This window comes from Cyrtonyx montezumae, unplaced genomic scaffold (genome assembly GCF_038088225.1).
Source record: "Cyrtonyx montezumae isolate F1298 unplaced genomic scaffold, pur_monq_1.0 scaffold_25, whole genome shotgun sequence".
Taxonomy (NCBI): Eukaryota; Metazoa; Chordata; class Aves; order Galliformes; family Odontophoridae; genus Cyrtonyx; species Cyrtonyx montezumae.
Window position 1 is genome coordinate 15,827,328 of NW_027071992.1, and position 15,890 is coordinate 15,843,217.

At 59.9% G+C, this 15,890-nt stretch overlaps 4 protein-coding genes across 4 annotated transcripts; 2 read left to right on the plus strand and 2 right to left on the minus strand.

Annotated features, from left to right (window-relative positions):
* Positions 1–2,012: 2,012 nt before the first annotated feature.
* Positions 2,013–5,775, minus strand: LOC136050687 (transmembrane protein 8B-like). The gene is made up of 8 exons (XM_065739724.1): positions 5,438–5,775; positions 5,107–5,203; positions 4,849–4,972; positions 4,454–4,596; positions 4,192–4,370; positions 3,601–3,747; positions 3,403–3,519; positions 2,013–3,249 (listed from the first exon to the last, which is right to left on the minus strand). Exons 1-8 carry the CDS (start codon positions 5,738–5,740, stop codon positions 2,914–2,916), a joined length of 1,446 nt encoding a protein of 481 aa, XP_065595796.1. The 5' UTR covers positions 5,741–5,775; the 3' UTR covers positions 2,013–2,913.
* Positions 5,776–5,906: 131 nt separating this feature from the next.
* On the minus strand, positions 5,907–10,305 carry LOC136050932 (post-GPI attachment to proteins factor 6-like). Its single transcript, XM_065740140.1, has 5 exons — positions 10,176–10,305; positions 7,579–7,768; positions 6,901–7,108; positions 6,555–6,688; positions 5,907–6,474 (listed from the first exon to the last, which is right to left on the minus strand). The coding sequence occupies exons 1-5, from the start codon at positions 10,303–10,305 to the stop codon at positions 6,192–6,194; spliced, it is 945 nt and encodes a 314-aa protein (XP_065596212.1). The 3' UTR covers positions 5,907–6,191.
* On the plus strand, positions 10,264–14,507 carry TAF1C (TATA-box binding protein associated factor, RNA polymerase I subunit C). The gene is made up of 14 exons (XM_065740091.1): positions 10,264–10,487; positions 10,634–10,727; positions 10,859–10,965; positions 11,051–11,146; positions 11,232–11,305; positions 11,383–11,630; positions 11,708–11,818; positions 11,907–12,030; positions 12,109–12,180; positions 12,270–12,405; positions 12,494–12,622; positions 12,724–12,898; positions 12,980–13,117; positions 13,338–14,507. Exons 1-14 carry the CDS (start codon positions 10,356–10,358, stop codon positions 14,489–14,491), a joined length of 2,790 nt encoding a protein of 929 aa, XP_065596163.1. The 5' UTR covers positions 10,264–10,355; the 3' UTR covers positions 14,492–14,507.
* Positions 14,508–14,736: 229 nt separating this feature from the next.
* Positions 14,737–15,773, plus strand: HINT2 (histidine triad nucleotide binding protein 2). The gene is made up of 5 exons (XM_065739725.1): positions 14,737–14,807; positions 15,126–15,269; positions 15,355–15,459; positions 15,534–15,606; positions 15,681–15,773. Exons 1-5 carry the CDS (start codon positions 14,745–14,747, stop codon positions 15,770–15,772), a joined length of 477 nt encoding a protein of 158 aa, XP_065595797.1. The 5' UTR covers positions 14,737–14,744; the 3' UTR covers position 15,773.
* The last annotated feature ends 117 nt before the right edge of the window (positions 15,774–15,890 follow it).

Consider the following 15,890-nt stretch of genomic DNA (forward strand, 5'->3'; position numbering starts at 1 on the left):
AGGACTGCACTTGGTGCAGCAATTTGAGTTCTGTTGCTGCGAGGCCGATTTGTCATGAGAGCACTGCCTGCATCCCCTGTGGTGGCAGCTGTGCCCAAGCTTTGGCTGCACCCTCAGTGGGATTTGCATCAGCTGTGGGATGTGGGAGTAGGATCACAGGGGCGGCAGTGGAGACCTGCTGCCTCCAGCTCTAGGGCTTTGTGATGCCAAACCTCTACCCAGTCCCTACAGACTGCCCTTGTGGCAACAGCACATAGTGGCTGCCAGCCCCAGGGACCCAAGCTGAGAGGTCCCAAAGCTGTCACTGAGGTTGTCTGGATACCATCTGTTGAGAACAATGCTCACTTCAAAAATGGTCGGGAACAGGGGAAGAAGGGACTTCCTGTGGCTGCCAATGGCCCAAAGTGCTGATGAGAAACTTAGTCAACAGCCACATTTTTTGTAAATAAATTCCTGGCCGTATACAGGACCTGGCCTGTGTAACACATGACTTTCTGCCGGATTAACATCTCCCCATGATACCTCATGACCACCAAAACTTCCTGGCAGGAACTCCTTATTAACACAGTACATGCATTGTATGTGATGTTGATACACAATAATATCAGATTTCCAACATGTTCCTAAGGTGGACAGGCCTAATTCCTGAATTTTGGTGACCACTGCCTGTCTTGCTGGCAGGGAAAAGGTGGGCAGGGAGTGAGGAGAGACAGATAATGCCTATGTTCACATAGCTGCTGCAGGGCTCAATAATTCAGGCCAGACACATTAAAATTGTATGGTGCAGGCTGCAGCAGGGCTAGCCCTGTTGGGAGAGCAGGCAGCAGGCACAACATCCCACAGCAGGGGTTACAGCCAGGAAGGGACTATGGGGTTTTAGAGATACCCATTCCCAAGCAGGGAATGCTGGCCCAATGTCAGGGATGGGATGCAGAAGACTGAGCTGTGGCAATGCTGGCCCCATTGCCACTCCCTTCTGCCTTCTCTTTGTCCCCTGCTGCCACTGCTGTCAAGACACACATATGAAGGCTCATGCTGCTCTGGGTGCTGTGTCTGTCCTCATGTCCCTGTTGAGGTTCAAAGCTCCTATCCCTCCCCACCACCAGCTGTTCAGAGACCCAGTTGCCATGAGGATGTCAGATGTACCTGGTTGCTATGGGGATACTGTTGCCATGGTGATGCAATTGCTGTGCCTGGCAGAGGCAGAAATGGAGCACTAGGAAGGCTGTTCCCACTGAAGTCGCAGGAATCCCAAAAATCTAAGCAGGGAACAGGCAGAACCCAACCTTCACCTTAACATCACCCCCATTAGGGATGGAGGTGCCTGGGAAGCAGGCAAGAGGATTCCCATCTCCCCACAGGCAGCCAGCAGGACCCAGGGGATGCACTGGTCTGGCACAGAGTGCTGGGATCCTACCCACTGCTGTCTGCCAGACTCCCTTCCCAGGATCACACCTGTCTGCTTGGCCTGGCCTTGAGATGAAAAATGTGATTTAATTAACTGAGTGCTGAGAAGTGAATCCAAGAGGAGCTGAAGCGTGGTTCCTTGCAGCTTTCCTGGGCAGCTCCTATGGATAAACCCCACCAAGACACATACTTGTTGCAGTTGGTTATAGTAGGGCCTAACTAAACTCATGAAGCAGCATTTTTGTGTTCCAGCCCCACAGTGGTGCACTGGGGCATGGATGCCATGTGGGGCATAGTCTTCTCTGCAAAGTTCATAGGATCTATCATAGAATAGCAGAAACATTTGAGTTGGAAGGAACACTTGAAGGACACCCGGTCCAATTCCCCTGAAAAGAACAGGGGCAGTTACAGCTTGATCTCTTGACCTCTAGCCTGATCTTGAGTGTCTCCATGTTGGCATGCAGTGTGCAGAACCTCACATCAGGCAGATGCTAGCAGTGGATGGCACAAGGATCACACTTGGCACACTGCACACACTGCAATGATGCAAGAGCTCAGTGCTGCGTCTCTATGGGAGATGAAGAGATGCAATTGGGTTTGGTGAAGTGAGCAACGTTTTTAATTAAAAATTAATCCCCAACCGGCCGCCTGGCAGGACCAGACAGAGCATTTTGCCTGGCAGAGACAGGGATGGAGGATGAGCTCCCGGGTGCCGGACCCCGGGGCCCTTGCACAGGCACCACGGCTCAGCACTGCTTGCTGCCCCCAGAACAGTGGGGCTGGAGCTGCCCTTGTCTGCCCCATACCCACTAAACCTCAGCCCACTGTGAACCAGGATCCATTCCTGGGGTGCAGCTTGGGAAACTAAAGCAATCCCCTGCAGCAGGGAGAAAGCGCAGTGGGGTCTCCCTCCCTCTGCTCCATCTCACCTCCCACCCCCCTCAGGGTGTCCAGGGTCAGGGTTTTGCCCCCCTCATGCAGCTGGCAGGACCACAGGATGCAGCCTAGTACTTGCCAGAGCTTCTGCCCCACTGCCAATATGACCTAAGGATGTACAGGGGCACAAGAGGACACCTTGGCTGGCACAAAGGGCTTGGGGACCTGACTGACATTGTGTCTACACCCCAGAACACCTCTCCCCCAGCTCCTCTCAGAAGCTGAGACAGCATTACCCTAAGCAGACCTGGGGGCTCTGCGCATGCAGTGCCACCACCCAGCAAGGCTCAGTGCCCTGCAGCTGCCAAGGGCTGGTGGCACTAGCAGGGGTGTCACCACTCCAGCACTATGGGATGGGGACAGCCACATGCAGGGCACCAAGGCATCACCAGTGGGGCTGCACATAGTGGGGACAAGGGCACTCCTGTGCCAGGTGGAGTTGCAAGCAATGCCTGCAGACAAGTCCAACCAGGCTGCAATTGTGACACCGGGACATCTGTGCACCAGCACAGAGGAGTCCTGCTGCTCCCTGTGTCACCATCCCTGCCTGAGTCCAGTGCACTGGTAGCATCAGCTGGTACAAATGCTGTTGATGGAGGCCACCGCTGGATCAACGAGCCCCAGCTCCTCCTGTTCATTGACACAGAGCTGGTACCCGCAGCCCTTACGGCGAGGCAGCGGCCCCAGGCGCCCACTAGGCTTGGCACGGGGTGGCAGCAGGAAGCCCACGCTGCCAGCGATGAGCAGGTGCCAGATGCTGTGGATGTAGAAGTAGTTCTCCTCCGTCTCCACAAAGGCATAGAGCAGCACGGCAGCCATTGCAATCAACGCGCCTGGGCACAGGTAGAACGCCCAGCGCTTCCAGGTGGGCGGGTAGCAGTGGCGGCGACGGATGGAGCGTGCTGTCTGCATGGGGACAACAGGACCTCATGGGCTGGCCACGGCCCCTCTGCCGCCACACCATGACGAGCCATGTCCCCCACCCTGCAGTGATGAGCTGGGAATGGCTGTGCATGGGGACAGCTGATACAACAAGAAGGGGATGCGGTGGGTCCTTACCCAAGCAATGGCCATGATGCCCAAGGCAAAGAGACTGGGTCCCAGCAGGTTCCATAGCCCATGGCGGTCCATCTGCAGTGCCATGGAGAGCAGCATGGCCCCCAGCAGGTACAGCACCTGTGGGGTGGCAATGGGGACGTCAGGCTGGATCTCCACTGCAGGACTCCTCCCCACCACATGCACTCCCTGTGCACTCACCTGCTTGACCACGGGCTGCAGCCGGGCCATGGCGATGACGGTGACCCATACAGACATGAGGGAACCCAGGAAGTCACAGAACTGCAGCACGTCATAGTCCATGATGCAGAACACCACTATGCCTGGCTGGTCACAGGCATGGTAAAACTGGGGCCACAAAGGGAACAGGGTGAGAGTTGCCCAACTCCCATATTGCCCAACTCCCTGTCCACCATCCTTTTCATACCTCAACATGGGCTACCCTTTCAGTATCTAAGTGGGGGCTGTAAAAAATATGGGGACACACTCTTTGGAAGGATCTGTTGTCATAGGAAAAGGAGAAATTATTTTGAACTAACAGAGTGGATATTTAGACTGGATATAAGGAGGAAGCTTTTTATGACCAGGATGCTGAGGCACCAGAACACACTGACCAAAGAGGTGGTGGATACTCCATCCTTGGAGACACTCAGTGTCACGGTGGAGGGGCTCTGAGCACCTGATGAAGCTGCAGGTGTCCCTGTTCATTGCAGGGGAGTTGGACTAGATGACATTTGCAACTATATTGCAACTAATTGGCAACCTATGATTCTCTTCCCATGCTGAACTTACAGTGGAGAAGAACATGGTGAAGATGTAGACAGCAGCTTCCAGGAGGTAGTGGCTGCGCACAGCGATGGCCACAGGAGGCACAAACATGACATTGCTGAGGCAGAGGAGCAGTGTGGAGAGGAGCTGGAAACCATAGGAGAATGCCTCGGCATTGTCAGTGCAGCCCCAGCCATTCCATCCTACAGGAGAGGGGAAGCTCCATCCAGTACTCATTAGAGAGCCAGGACAGGAGGACTGACGGAGTGCCTGGAGCATTTCTTACCAGCTTTGCACTCGCAGGCTGCATACAAATAATTGTTGGTACGCAGTAGCTTGCACTGCCCATAGATGCCACAGTCATTGATGCAGGGTGAGAGGTAGGCACGCAGGTAGACCTCAGCTGTCACATTGGTGCAAGGCTCAAACCTGCCCCGTGGGGGAACGACGTCAAACTCCTGAATGCACATGCACAGGGCACAAGCACAGCCCCCAGATGCACACAAGCCAACAGCTGCTTCCCAACCAAGAGCTGCAGGAGCCACCGACAGGTACGGTACAGTGACACCCAGCTCTGCCAGGACAGGGAGGCTGGAATACACTGGGATGCTTGCGATACACTGAAAGGTGCTGGGACGCACTGGGTTGCGGTGACACATGGCAGGCATGCTGGGATCTTACCCGTGCTCTGTGGCACAGAGGGAGCGCAGGCTCAGGTACCAGCTGCCCGTCTGGGGATAGGGGATGCGCAGGCGGCTGAGGCTGGCCGTGGAGTTGACAGAGAGCAGGAAGCCTGCCAGGGACTCTGCCGGCGGGGAAAGCTGCGGGTGAGCTGGGCAGGGGGCAGGCCAGGCACCCACCCACCTCAGGCTTCCCCTGGTGGAGCATGAGGGTCAAAACCCGTGGCTACAGCAGGAGGACAGGCACAGCACAGCCTACCTGTCTCGCAGGTAACTGATGCATTATCACCAGACGTCAGTGGGACCTCATGGTTCAGACAGCCAAACACTGTCACATTCTCACCACGCAGGGAGCTCTGAGGGCAGAGGGGAGATGGCTCTAAAGCAGCACTGGGGATGTCCCCTGCTCTGACAGCACAGCACTTGACAGCACCCTACACATCACCCACGAGCACCTTGGTCATTATTCTACCCTTCAAGCATCCTAACCCATGGTCCACCACCCAACAGCTCTCAACCCGTGGCCCGTGACCCAACGGCACCCCTGCCCCAGTCCCCAGCACGCCCAACTCCTGGCCCGACCACCTCACCACATTGAGCCGCAGCTCCAAGTTGAGCACCCCGCCACTGTCCAGCACTGGCAGGAGGTTGATGACAAAGACAGCAGGGCGGTCGGGTGGCACTGACACGTTGGGCCCAAAGAAGATGTAGAAGTGGACGGAGAAGGTGTCGAGCTCATTGCGCAGCGTGGGGCGGATGGGCCAGCAGCGCTCAGTGGCAGACATGGTGGAAGAGAAGGGCAGCGGGCGCTTGGTGCTGTTGGGGCTGGTGAGAGGGGGGCTGTCCCCCAGCACCATCCCACCCGCAGATCCGAAGGAGTGCGGCATGTTCATGGAGGCGCTGGAGGGCAGGAAGGGCGGCCGGGCCAGGCTGGGGCGGGAGCAGTCTGGGAGCAGAGCCATCAGCTCTGCTCAGCATTAGCAGAGTACCGTGCTCTCATCAGCAGTACCGTGCAGCCCCCCAGCCTCCTGCCTTTACACCCTTCCTGCTCTCCCCATCCACTGTGTTGGCAGTCCCTGTGTCCTAGCACCTCCCAGTGTCCCAACACCTCCCGGTGTCCCAGAGCATCCCAATGTCTCAGCACACAACCAGTGTTCCACAACATCCCAGCACCTCCCAATGTCCTGGTTCTTTTCAGTACCTCCTAAAGCCCCAACGTCTCCAAACATCTCCCAGTGTCCAGGACCTCTGAGCGCATCCCAGCATCCCCAGCAAGCTGGGTGTCACTCTGTACCCAGATCCCACAGGCAACCCCTACCATCTCCCACTCATAGCTGTGTCCCCTCAAATCTCCCTGTGTCCCTCACCTGTCAGCTGCACGGTGACCTGGAAGGAGACAATGCCCAGAGCCCCAGGGTGCCTCTCCACCAGCACATAGTACCAGTGCTGCCAGAAAGGCAGGTCCAGTGACAGCTGGCAGGGCGCATGCTCCTGGCAGTCCAGCGCTGTTGAGTTGTGCAGTGGGGGGGCTTTGGCTCGCACACGCAGCCAGAGCGGGCAGCCTTCGGACCCACGGCACCGCAGCACCTCCACCAGCACACGTGACGTGTAGCTGGGCACGAACACCCTGCAGAATGCTCGTATCAGCACACGTCAGTGGGTTGGGTCCCAAGGCTGCCCTTCCTTAGCAGACCCTCTTGCACTCACTTGTAGAGGCAGGAGCGGTTGTGGGGAGCCATGCTCTGCTCGGTGATGTAACCAGGGTACAGCACAGCAATGTTTACCAGGCGTTGCACAATGAGCTGCGGCTGGAAGAGGTACTGGCACTCCTCATAGAGGCCCTGTGCCAGTGGGACAGTCAGCATGGGGACCGGCCACACTGAGCCACTGTCCCAGAGCCACAGGCCCTGCACCATGATAATGGGGTAGGCAGTCTGCCCTGGTCTCCTCTCTACAAAGGTGCCCAGAACCCCTGCTAATTATTCACACGCCTCCCCACATGCCCCATACAAGACATCTAGTCAATCCGACTCGTGTTCCCCCAGCCCTTCACCTTGACAGAGATCTTGCCCTCATCCTTGGGCAGGTGGGCAGCCAGGAACCAGTCTCCAGGCAGGGGGCTGGTGATATTGAACACCCCCGTGGTACGGTTGGGCAAGGTCCAGGTGAGGGTCAGTGCGAAGGAGCCAGGGACAGCCGTGTCACTGGGAAAGTGTGTGTGCAGTGGGTTAATGACGGAAGGAGCCCCTGAGCGGAAATACCTGCAGGAGAGACAGCAATTAACAGAATCCAGGCTGGGCAGCATGGCAGGGGCAGCCAGCCCTACAAACAGGATCTGTCTCCACAAGCAAGTTCAGAGCCATGATGGGGAAGATACCAGTAATCCAGGACCTCGGTGCAGACCCTGAGCTTTCCTCAGGGTAGAGCAAAATTGCTCATGGATGAGCTGCACAAAGGAGTGAAAACTGCAACGTATGAATGATGGGGAGGAAGACTGAGTATATGAACATGTGCATGTGTGCATGTTTGTGCACATAACTGTGCATGTGTGTCTGTGCATGCATGATCTGTGTGTGCATGCACGCACATGTCTGCACATGTGTGTGTAACCACGCATACACAAGCAAGAAGCAGATGGGTACAGGCAGGCTGCAAGGCACATCTGGGCAGGCAGCAGCAGGAGGCAGGGTCAGGTGGGAAGGGAATACAGAGGGGCGAGCTGCTTACTTACACGGTGATGCTACGGTCTGGGCACTGGTCCCCAAAGGTGCCACCTTGCTCCTTGAAGGTGATGAGATTCCAAACAGCAATGACCGTGTCCTCGGGGATGTGGAAGTGGAAAAGTTCGATGCTGGCAAAGGAGCGGAAGGGGCTGAGCTTGCGCGGTGTGCGGGTGAAGTAGTCAGTCACAAAGAGCCCATCTGCAGAGGAGATCCAAGGGGCCCTCAGTGTGAGAAACAGGACAAGCTGAGACTGAGCCATTTCACTGTGTGCCCAGGGTTGATGTCAGCTATGCCCACCCCTGGTACAGTTCACACCCTTCACCACTAAGAATTAAAGAGCTGTGCACTTCCTGAACAGCCCCTAAGCAATCCTGTGTTTGCAGAGGAGGAATGATGTACATATGTGTGCACATATGCATGTGTGGGTGCTGTCTGCATGCACAGCTAAATGAAGGCGTGCACACCCACATGCATGGGTGCGTATGGCTGTGCACAGCTCTATGTTCAAGACACCTTCTGCTATTGCACGTCTCACTGCACAGAAGTCCAGCAGCCTGGAGATTTCAAGAGCTTCAGCAGAAGAAGGAAGGTACTTCCTTGGTAGAGTGGAAACAGGGAAGATCTGATCTGATCTGATCTCCAGACAGGAGCAGTAACTTCACCCTACTATTGTACTGCTTCCTCATTGCCAGCCTATGAGATCCATGCCTTATTCACCAAGGATAAGATGTATGTCTCTAGAAGCAGCGAACAAAGGGGATGCTAGCAGAAGAGCAGATGGGAGCAGGGTTGTGGCCAGGAAGATGTATCTAACAGGGAAGGGGACAGCTGAGAAGAAGGGCTGCTTTTTACAGTGTCTGTCTGGGAGAGTGTGCATGTGCTTGCCTGCACGTTGTGTGTGCTGTGTGTGTGCAGCCCCAGCAGGATGAACACTGACATGCATCTGCTCCCTTGCCTGGAACAAAGGCAGCTCCCTCTCCCTTCGTTGCCAGCCAACGCAAGATGGGCATGAAATTCCCATCTGTGTGCAAGAGTACCCAATCACAATTTCCCCGTCATGAACCACCTGGCCAGTCCACGGATCCCCAGAGGATCAGAGCTCCCTGCCAGCGGTGGTCAGTGAACTGGCAGTGGACCTCAGAGAGAAGGAGAAAGCACTTCCAGGAGATGACATTGGGGAAGCACGTGGAGCCTCCTGACCCCATTGCACGGGGCCCAATCATTTGAGGCAAAGTGAGGGCACTCAGGTGCACAGAGAGAGTCAGGCTGGAGCCCTGTGCCAGAGAGACCACAGCACAGGCAGGAAAGCTGAAGAATGGAACAGAATTTCCTATCTATGAAGGAGAGGAAGGAAAAAAGCAAGAGCGCCTCTACCCCAGGCCAGAGGCCGAAGAGACGCGACCTCCCACCCAGCGGGATCAGCACCACGGACAGCTCATCGTATGTCGAGCTCAGCACCACAGACAGCTGCGTGGGTCGGGCTCAGCACCACGGACAGCTTCCCACCCCCAGCCTCCCCAGAGTGGCCCATAGCGCTTCTACCCCACAGCTTGACCCCGTTCCTCTGTGATCCCCCATACACAACACCGCGTATCCGCCCGCAGTCTCCTAACGAAGGCAGCTCCCGCGCCCGGCAGCACACTCATTTCCTCACGTAGTCACTCCAGTGTCCCCACACATCTCCAAACATCACTGCATGCATCCCTGCTGCCCCACTTCACAGCCCTCTGTTCTGGTGACACGCTGTATCTGCAGACCCCCGGACCATGAGTCTGACCCCTCTGGGTGTCCCTCTCCGCTTACACCACCTGTGTCCATCCAGTACACACAGTTCTGTGCCCCCATGCATATCCTACTGCACGCTTGCCCCACAGCCTGCTTATCAGCAAGCAGTACCCACTGCACCCACATTACCGCTTCCCATCGCACATGAATGTGCCCCATTGTGCGCAAACCTCGTGCCTCACTGCCTACGCACCCTAAACTCAGTTGCACGGGCATCCCGCAGCACGCCAGCCTATGTGCCCTCCTGCACATCCGCCCTAAATCTCGCTGCACACACCTCCCGCACCCCATTCGCACCGTCTCATGGCACACGCACCCCACAGCGGGCAGACGCTGAGCCCCACCGCATGCGATCTGCGCTCCATCCTCACCCCACTGCGCGCACACCCCGTGTCCCCTACTGCAAGCACGCACCACCCCCCCCAACACGCAGCATCCCACGGCACTCCGATCCCTCACCCCTCACGCACCCCACATCCCTCGGCCCCGCAGCACTCACCGGCGGGCGGCGGCGGCAAGAGGAGGAGGAGCGGCACGAGCAGCAGGGGCAGGCGGAGGAGGGGTGGAGGTGAGAGCGGCCACCCCCGCCCGCCGCCCCGCCGCCCCATGCCACCGTGCCGGCTGCCGTGGGGCGCTCGCCTCCTGCAGCCCCGCCGCGCAGGGGCGACCATGACGTCACCTGCCCCGCCCCCCGCCCCCTCCCCCACGCGTCTATTGGCGGCTCTGCCTGTCGCTCACTGCCCCGCTCCATGCGCGCTGCGCCTCCTGCACGCCAGGGGGCGGTGTTGCACCGCAGGCCCTGCCCTTCTCTATGGCCGACCGCTGATTGGTGAACGGAGCGGAGGATTAACTTTGTGCTTCCGGCGGCCTCGGGTCCGCGTGCGCACCCACCTCCGGTTCCGGCCTGTTCCCGGGTGGTCCAGGCGCTGGGGCGCTCGCGTACCGGGCATCGCCGTTTTCCCGCTCCTCCTCCGGTACCTCGCGCAGCTCCCGGGCGCCGATGGAGTTCCCGGGAGCGCTTTTCCCGTCTTACTTCGGCTGCGGTCCCCCCAGGGACGAGGGGGGCCCCGCTCTGGCCGCCGGCTGGGGAGAGCGGGGGGAGGTGCTGGGGGCCAGGCCCGGACGGCGGCAGGTGAGGGGCGGTAAAAGCACGGGAAGGGGCACTGAAGGTACAGGTGGGCAGAGGAGGGGGAGCTTCTGGGGAGGCATTGAGGGACACCGGGAGTACGAGGTGGGGGCGCTGGGGCCGCTCTCATCTCCCCGCCTCTCTCCCTATAGGCGCAGCCGCCGTTTGTGCCACTTCGCAGCCACGAGGGTGAGAGCTGGACCCCGGCCGAGGCCGCGGCAGTGCCGCTGCTGCCGCCCAACGTGGGTGAGGAGCCAGGGCTGTGGGGGGGGCGAGAATAGGGCTGTGGGGGGGGCGAGAATAGGGCTGCCACCACCACCCTGGTGCCGGGACAGCCTTGGCAGCCGCCCTCCTCACCACCCCCTGCTCTTCCGTAGGCTGCTGGATCCCTGCTGTCACCCCTCAGGATATCCTCTACCGTGGTGTACTGCACAGAAAGCTGCGGACCGGGAGGTCTGGGGCTGCATTGGACTTTGCCAAGCAGGTACAGGCTGGGGTGCTGTCGAGGAATCAGGGCTGAGTTCCCCCATGACATCCCCACACATCACCACACTGCTGTCCCCACACAGCTGGGGCATTTCTTTGTAGATCACCCTGAGGATGCCTTCGGCTCCCTGGGGCGGTTGCTGCACAAGAACTTCCACTTGGGTGACTCCAGGGTCAGGGTCAGTATCCTTGGTAAGGCTGGGGGAGACACTGACGTCACCCTCCTGTCTGCTCATAGTGGCAGTGCTGCTCTCCTCCTGGCAGAAACGTAGTGCCCGGGATACAACCATCCGCATGACAACCCTGGTGGAGAAGATCAACCATCTGGAGGCCAGGCGGTGAGTACTGCTGGGATGAGGGGTGAGGGGGAGGCATGGGCTTCAGCACCTGCCTGACACCAGTTTTACCCTCACAGTGGCTGCCCTCAGCATCAGTTTACCTCCCGCCTGCGCTTGTTCTCTCACCTGTGCCGGGACTGGCTCTTTGAGGTGCCACTGGAGCTGCTGGCAGACTGCGTGCACGAAGAGCTGCTGCTACAGTGGGCCAGCCTGCTCTTCGATGACAGTTCCACAGGGGGAGCGCTAGCCTGGCTGCCCCCTCGGGATGCAAGCAGTCACATGGGACGCCTGGTGTACCCTGGCGGGTTGGCCATGAACCACCTCTGTATCCTTCCCTATGATAAGTAGGGGACTCTGGGGCAGGGGGGCACTGTGTGGCAGTGCACTTAGCCAGCACTCCAGATTTCCAGGATGTGGTGCTGGAGGAGCAGCCCCGGGCCCGGGGGCTGCCAGTGCAGTTTGAGCTCAACGGGCGCATCCGGCAAGTAGCTGCTGCCCGGGTGGATGGGCAAGGTGAGTGAGCCCAGGGACCTGTGCACTGCATCTAGAGATGCTGGGGTCCCCATCCTTCTCACCTGCCCTCTCTCCTGTCTTGTACTAGACTTTGTTGGTGTTCGCTCTGACTACCACTGTGGTGTTTGGAGGATGCCAGGCAAGACAGGAGCTGTCCCCAGCCCACTGCAGGTCATCTGCACTGATGTGCCAGCCACCTGCCTCACTGTCAGGTGTGCACTGGGAACACGGAGCTCTGGGGAGGTCCCCAGCAACAGTCTGTGGTGATGTGTTGTATCTCTGCCCCATAGCCCACACCTGTCCGGGGAGCTGTCAGTCTGCACCCAGAGTGGAGCTGTCTATCTATGGAACATTGAGACAGGGTGAGTTGGTGTGCTGCTTCCCCATTGTTTTGGGTGGCACAAGACATGGGTGCACCACAGCAAGGAAGAGCTCTGTCCTTTCCGCACAGGCTGCAGCGGCTCCGCCATGACCCCCAGACCCTGTTTTTCCGGGACCACTCACCCTGGCGCTGGAGTGACTTCACTGCTCACCCTCGGGTGCTGAGCTGTGCTGACCGCACTGGCATCCTGTGCCTGGATGCTCGGGTGAGCGTGAGAACAGGGTTTCAGGGTCAGCTGTGAGGTGTCCTACTGTACCCCGTGGTGCTGACAGCATCCTGCTATGCCACTGCAGGCCCCCGCCAGCTGCCACTTCGACTTCTTCAAGGTGGGTGAGGAAGCCAAGTGCCAGCAGGGTGAACGCGTAGTGCTGCCCATGTACCTGGGCAGGGCTCACCCCTGCCAGTACCTTGTCACCACCCAGGTTAGTCTCCCATGACTCAGAGTCCCCAAGCTTCCCTACCAGCTGCAGCCAGTTTGGATGCAGATGGGGGAAGCCCTGCTGAGCCTTGCTCCCCACCACAGTTTGCCATTTACCTGCTGGATGAGCGCTTGCCACTGGTGCCTGTGCTGAAGTGGGCACACATGATGAAAGCCCCTCCTCTGTTTGCTGATGTTGTGCCTGGGGAGTCTGGAAGGAGCCACAAAGTGCTACTGGGCACCTCTCAGACCCAGGAGCTGCTGCTCCTGCAATACACAGGTGAGAAAACAGAGACTCCCCTCATGTCCATGTCCTGATCTTGCTGCCTCACTAGCTGATCTTAGACATATCTTATTGCAGGGGGCAGACAGACGGCCTGCCAGCTTACAGGGCCACCACAGCGGCTGCACAGCATTGCCAGCTGCCTGCCTCACCTCCCCGCACAGCTCCCGCTCCAGCATCACCTGCTCCAGCAGCGCCTCAGCATCCCTGCAGCTGGTGAGTGGCCCTGGCGTCTGCAGGTCCTGCAGGGGCAGCAGCCAGCACTCAGTGCTGCACCAGGCATGCATCAAAAGGCAAACGCTACTCGGTACAGCATGCAAGTTGAGATATTGATGGTTCGTGAGAAGATGTAGGGACAAAACCGGGAAGAGAAGTGAGTGCTGCACCTGTGGGGTGTGTAGGGTGCGTGGTGACAGTGCTTCATTTATCCCTGCAGGGCTGGCTGCTGTGCAGCATGAGCAGGGCCAGCAAGAGTCCCTGATGGTGTTCCAGCTCTCCGAGGCAGGTGATGTCTTCTACCAGACACTGAGGCATGAAGCACCACCCACATCTGTTCTTGACCAGGGGGACGAGGCAGAAGCAGCTCCCACTCCCAACGAGGGGGATGAGGCAGCAGCACCCCCTGGCTCTCCCGCTCTGTTTGACAGTGATGAAGAGGAAGAGGAGGAAGAGCAGACCTTCTACTTATCCAACCTGGAGGTGATAATCAACGATGAAGAAGAGGAGGAGGAGACGGTGGGCACACCAGCAGCCCCTGAGGAACCTGAGCCCCGTGCCAGCCCCAAGCCTGCCCCAGATGTGCCCAGTCCGGCTGCTGCTCAGCGGTACCGCCGCTGGCTGCGGCCACTGCTGCGGGCATGGGTGACCTCCCCGGCATCCCTCTGCCCATCAGGACCCCCCACCCTCAGCCAGCGGCGCCTCTTCACCCACAAGGAACTGGCAGAGGTGGCACCAAATGCCCTACAGCAGCACAAGCTGCAGCTGCGCCAGGCCATGCGTGAGCGGGGCTGCATCCAGCGCTGGGAGCCAGCCCCAGAGCCCCCCACCCCGCCACCCTCTTTGGAACCCAACGCCTTGAGTGCCAGGCTAACGGCAGCGTGGGGAGGCGAGTGGGGGGCCGTGGGGCCGGCCGGCAGCACCTTGCAGAGGCAGCAAGCGCTGCGGGAGCGAAGACGGCGGCAGAAGCGCAACCGGGCTCACCGCCGGCTCTCGGCCAGCTTCACCTCCTCTGTCACCTACCAGTCTGAGCTGTCCGAGCTGAGCGAGGGGGGCACTCCCCGCACCCCCCCGGCCACCCCACAGGTGGCGGCAGTGTGCTCCCCGCCCCGCACCCCCCCGCCAATCTCCACCGATATCCTGCTGTCCTCTCAGGAGCTGCGCTCCCGCGGCATCCCCAAGGAGCGGCGGCGCACGCTGCGGGACTACCTGTCCGTGTGGGCCGAGGGCCCGCAGGACCCTCCCGAGGCCCCCAGCAGCACCGCGGGGCAGCGCTGCATCCCCTCCTCGCAGAGCCAGCTATCCTCCAGCTCGCAGAGCCAGCTGTCCTCCGCCTCGCAGCCGCGCCGCAAGCGCCCCCGCATGGGCTTCTGAGCAGCAATAAACGCCGAGCGGCACAGCTCTCGTAGTCGGGATTCTTGGGGGGAACCCACGCGGTATGCAGGGGGTGTGTGGGTGAGCGGGCAGCACTAAGCTCGCCTCCGCGCGAGCGTTCGCAGTGCCTCCCGTGGTGTCGTCCGTGTCATGCGTGGGCACGTGGAGGAGCGTGCGGGCCCTTTAAGGCGCGGGAGTGACGGGGTGGGAGCCAATGGGAGCGCGGAGTGTGGGGGCGGGGCTGACGCGGGCGATGGCGGCTGTGCTGGCGCGAGGGTTGGCGCGCGCCTGGGTGGCGCGGGCGCGCGCCGGGCAGGTGGGCGCGCGTGGGGTGGGGGACGCGGAAACCGCGGGGGCGGGGCCGTGGGCACCGCAGGGGCGCGGGGCGGAAGGGAATGGGAGGAGAGGGGGTCTGGTGGCTGTGCGTGCTCTCCCACCCGTGCAAAGTTCACCAGTGCGCGAGCACCTCCCACTGCGTCTAGTATCACAGTGGCTCGTTACCCACGCGTGTGGCCGCGCCATCGACTTTTGCCTCCCCACGTCCATCCCCCAACATGCATCCCTAACCCCCCCGTGTGTCCCCAACGCGCGATCCTCTCCCCACGCGCGCCGTGACATCCCCGCGTGTCCCCAGCAATGCCGCAGTGCAGCCGGAGGTCAGGACGGGGAGGTGGGCAAGGCGCAGCGGGTGGCCGCCGAGGTGAGCACAGAGCCCACCATCTTCAGCCGGATCATCGACCGCAGTGTGCCGGCCACCATCCTATATGAGGATGATAAGGTAGGGGTCGGCAGAGTGCACATCCCACCGTGGGTTGTACCCATCACGCGAGAGCACGGGGTTCAGTCTGCCCTCCCTCTCTTAGTGCCTGGTGTTCCGCGACGTGGCTCCGCAGGCACCCATCCACTTCCTAGTGATCCCCAAGCGCCCTATCCCTCGGCTGAGCAGCGTGGGTCCGCAGGACACGCAGGTGAGTGGGGCTGAACGCCGGGGCGGCAGTGGGGTGAGGGACACAACGCTGAGCCCCATGCTCCATTCCCACAGCTCCTGGGACACCTGATGGTGGTGGCAGCGCGCACGGCACAGGCGGAGGGGCTGTCAGATGGCTACCGGCTGAGTGAGTAGTGCGTCCCCCACACATCTCCCTGCGGGTGACACTCCCCACCCTGATCCCGGCTTCTCTCCTGGCAGTCATTAACGACGGGAAGCACGGCGCCCAGTCGGTGTACCACCTGCACCTCCACGTTTTGGGCGGGCGGCAGATGAGCTGGCCCCCAGGCTGAGGTGTCGTGTCCATCCCCCCCCCCCCCCCCCCCCCCCCAACCATTCCCTTCAATAAACTTTCCTGGGAACTCACAGTGGCTTTTCTGGCTCTGTTTTGTGACAACTCAGTCAGGAATG

What these genes read in the sequence shown, in the direction of transcription:
- HINT2 (XM_065739725.1), top strand. Translation starts at nt 14,745, where the DNA reads ATGGCGGCTGTGCTGGCGCGAGGGTTGGCGCGCGCCTGGGTGGCGCGG. An exon ending in TGGGTCCGCAGGACACGCAG is followed by an intron (nt 15,460 to 15,533) that starts GTGAGTGGGGCT and finishes CCATTCCCACAG; the next exon opens with CTCCTGGGACACCTGATGGT. An exon ending in GTCAGATGGCTACCGGCTGA is followed by an intron (nt 15,607 to 15,680) that starts GTGAGTAGTGCG and finishes CTCTCCTGGCAG; the next exon opens with TCATTAACGACGGGAAGCAC.
- LOC136050687 (XM_065739724.1), bottom strand. Translation starts at nt 5,740, where the DNA reads ATGAACATGCCGCACTCCTTCGGATCTGCGGGTGGGATGGTGCTGGGG. An exon ending in AGCCTGCGAGTGCAAAGCTG is followed by an intron (nt 4,371 to 4,453) that starts GTAAGAAATGCT and finishes CCTCTCCTGTAG; the next exon opens with GATGGAATGGCTGGGGCTGC. An exon ending in TCACCATGTTCTTCTCCACT is followed by an intron (nt 3,748 to 4,191) that starts GTAAGTTCAGCA and finishes TTGTGGCCCCAG; the next exon opens with TTTTACCATGCCTGTGACCA.
- LOC136050932 (XM_065740140.1), bottom strand. Translation starts at nt 10,305, where the DNA reads ATGCCCGGTACGCGAGCGCCCCAGCGCCTGGACCACCCGGGAACAGGC. An exon ending in GCTCCGTTCACCAATCAGCG is followed by an intron (nt 7,769 to 10,175) that starts GTCGGCCATAGA and finishes TCTCCTCTGCAG; the next exon opens with ATGGGCTCTTTGTGACTGAC. An exon ending in CCAGACCGTAGCATCACCGT is followed by an intron (nt 7,109 to 7,578) that starts GTAAGTAAGCAG and finishes TCTCTCCTGCAG; the next exon opens with GTATTTCCGCTCAGGGGCTC.
- TAF1C (XM_065740091.1), top strand. Translation starts at nt 10,356, where the DNA reads ATGGAGTTCCCGGGAGCGCTTTTCCCGTCTTACTTCGGCTGCGGTCCC. An exon ending in GCTGCTGCCGCCCAACGTGG is followed by an intron (nt 10,728 to 10,858) that starts GTGAGGAGCCAG and finishes GCTCTTCCGTAG; the next exon opens with GCTGCTGGATCCCTGCTGTC. An exon ending in CATTGGACTTTGCCAAGCAG is followed by an intron (nt 10,966 to 11,050) that starts GTACAGGCTGGG and finishes GTCCCCACACAG; the next exon opens with CTGGGGCATTTCTTTGTAGA.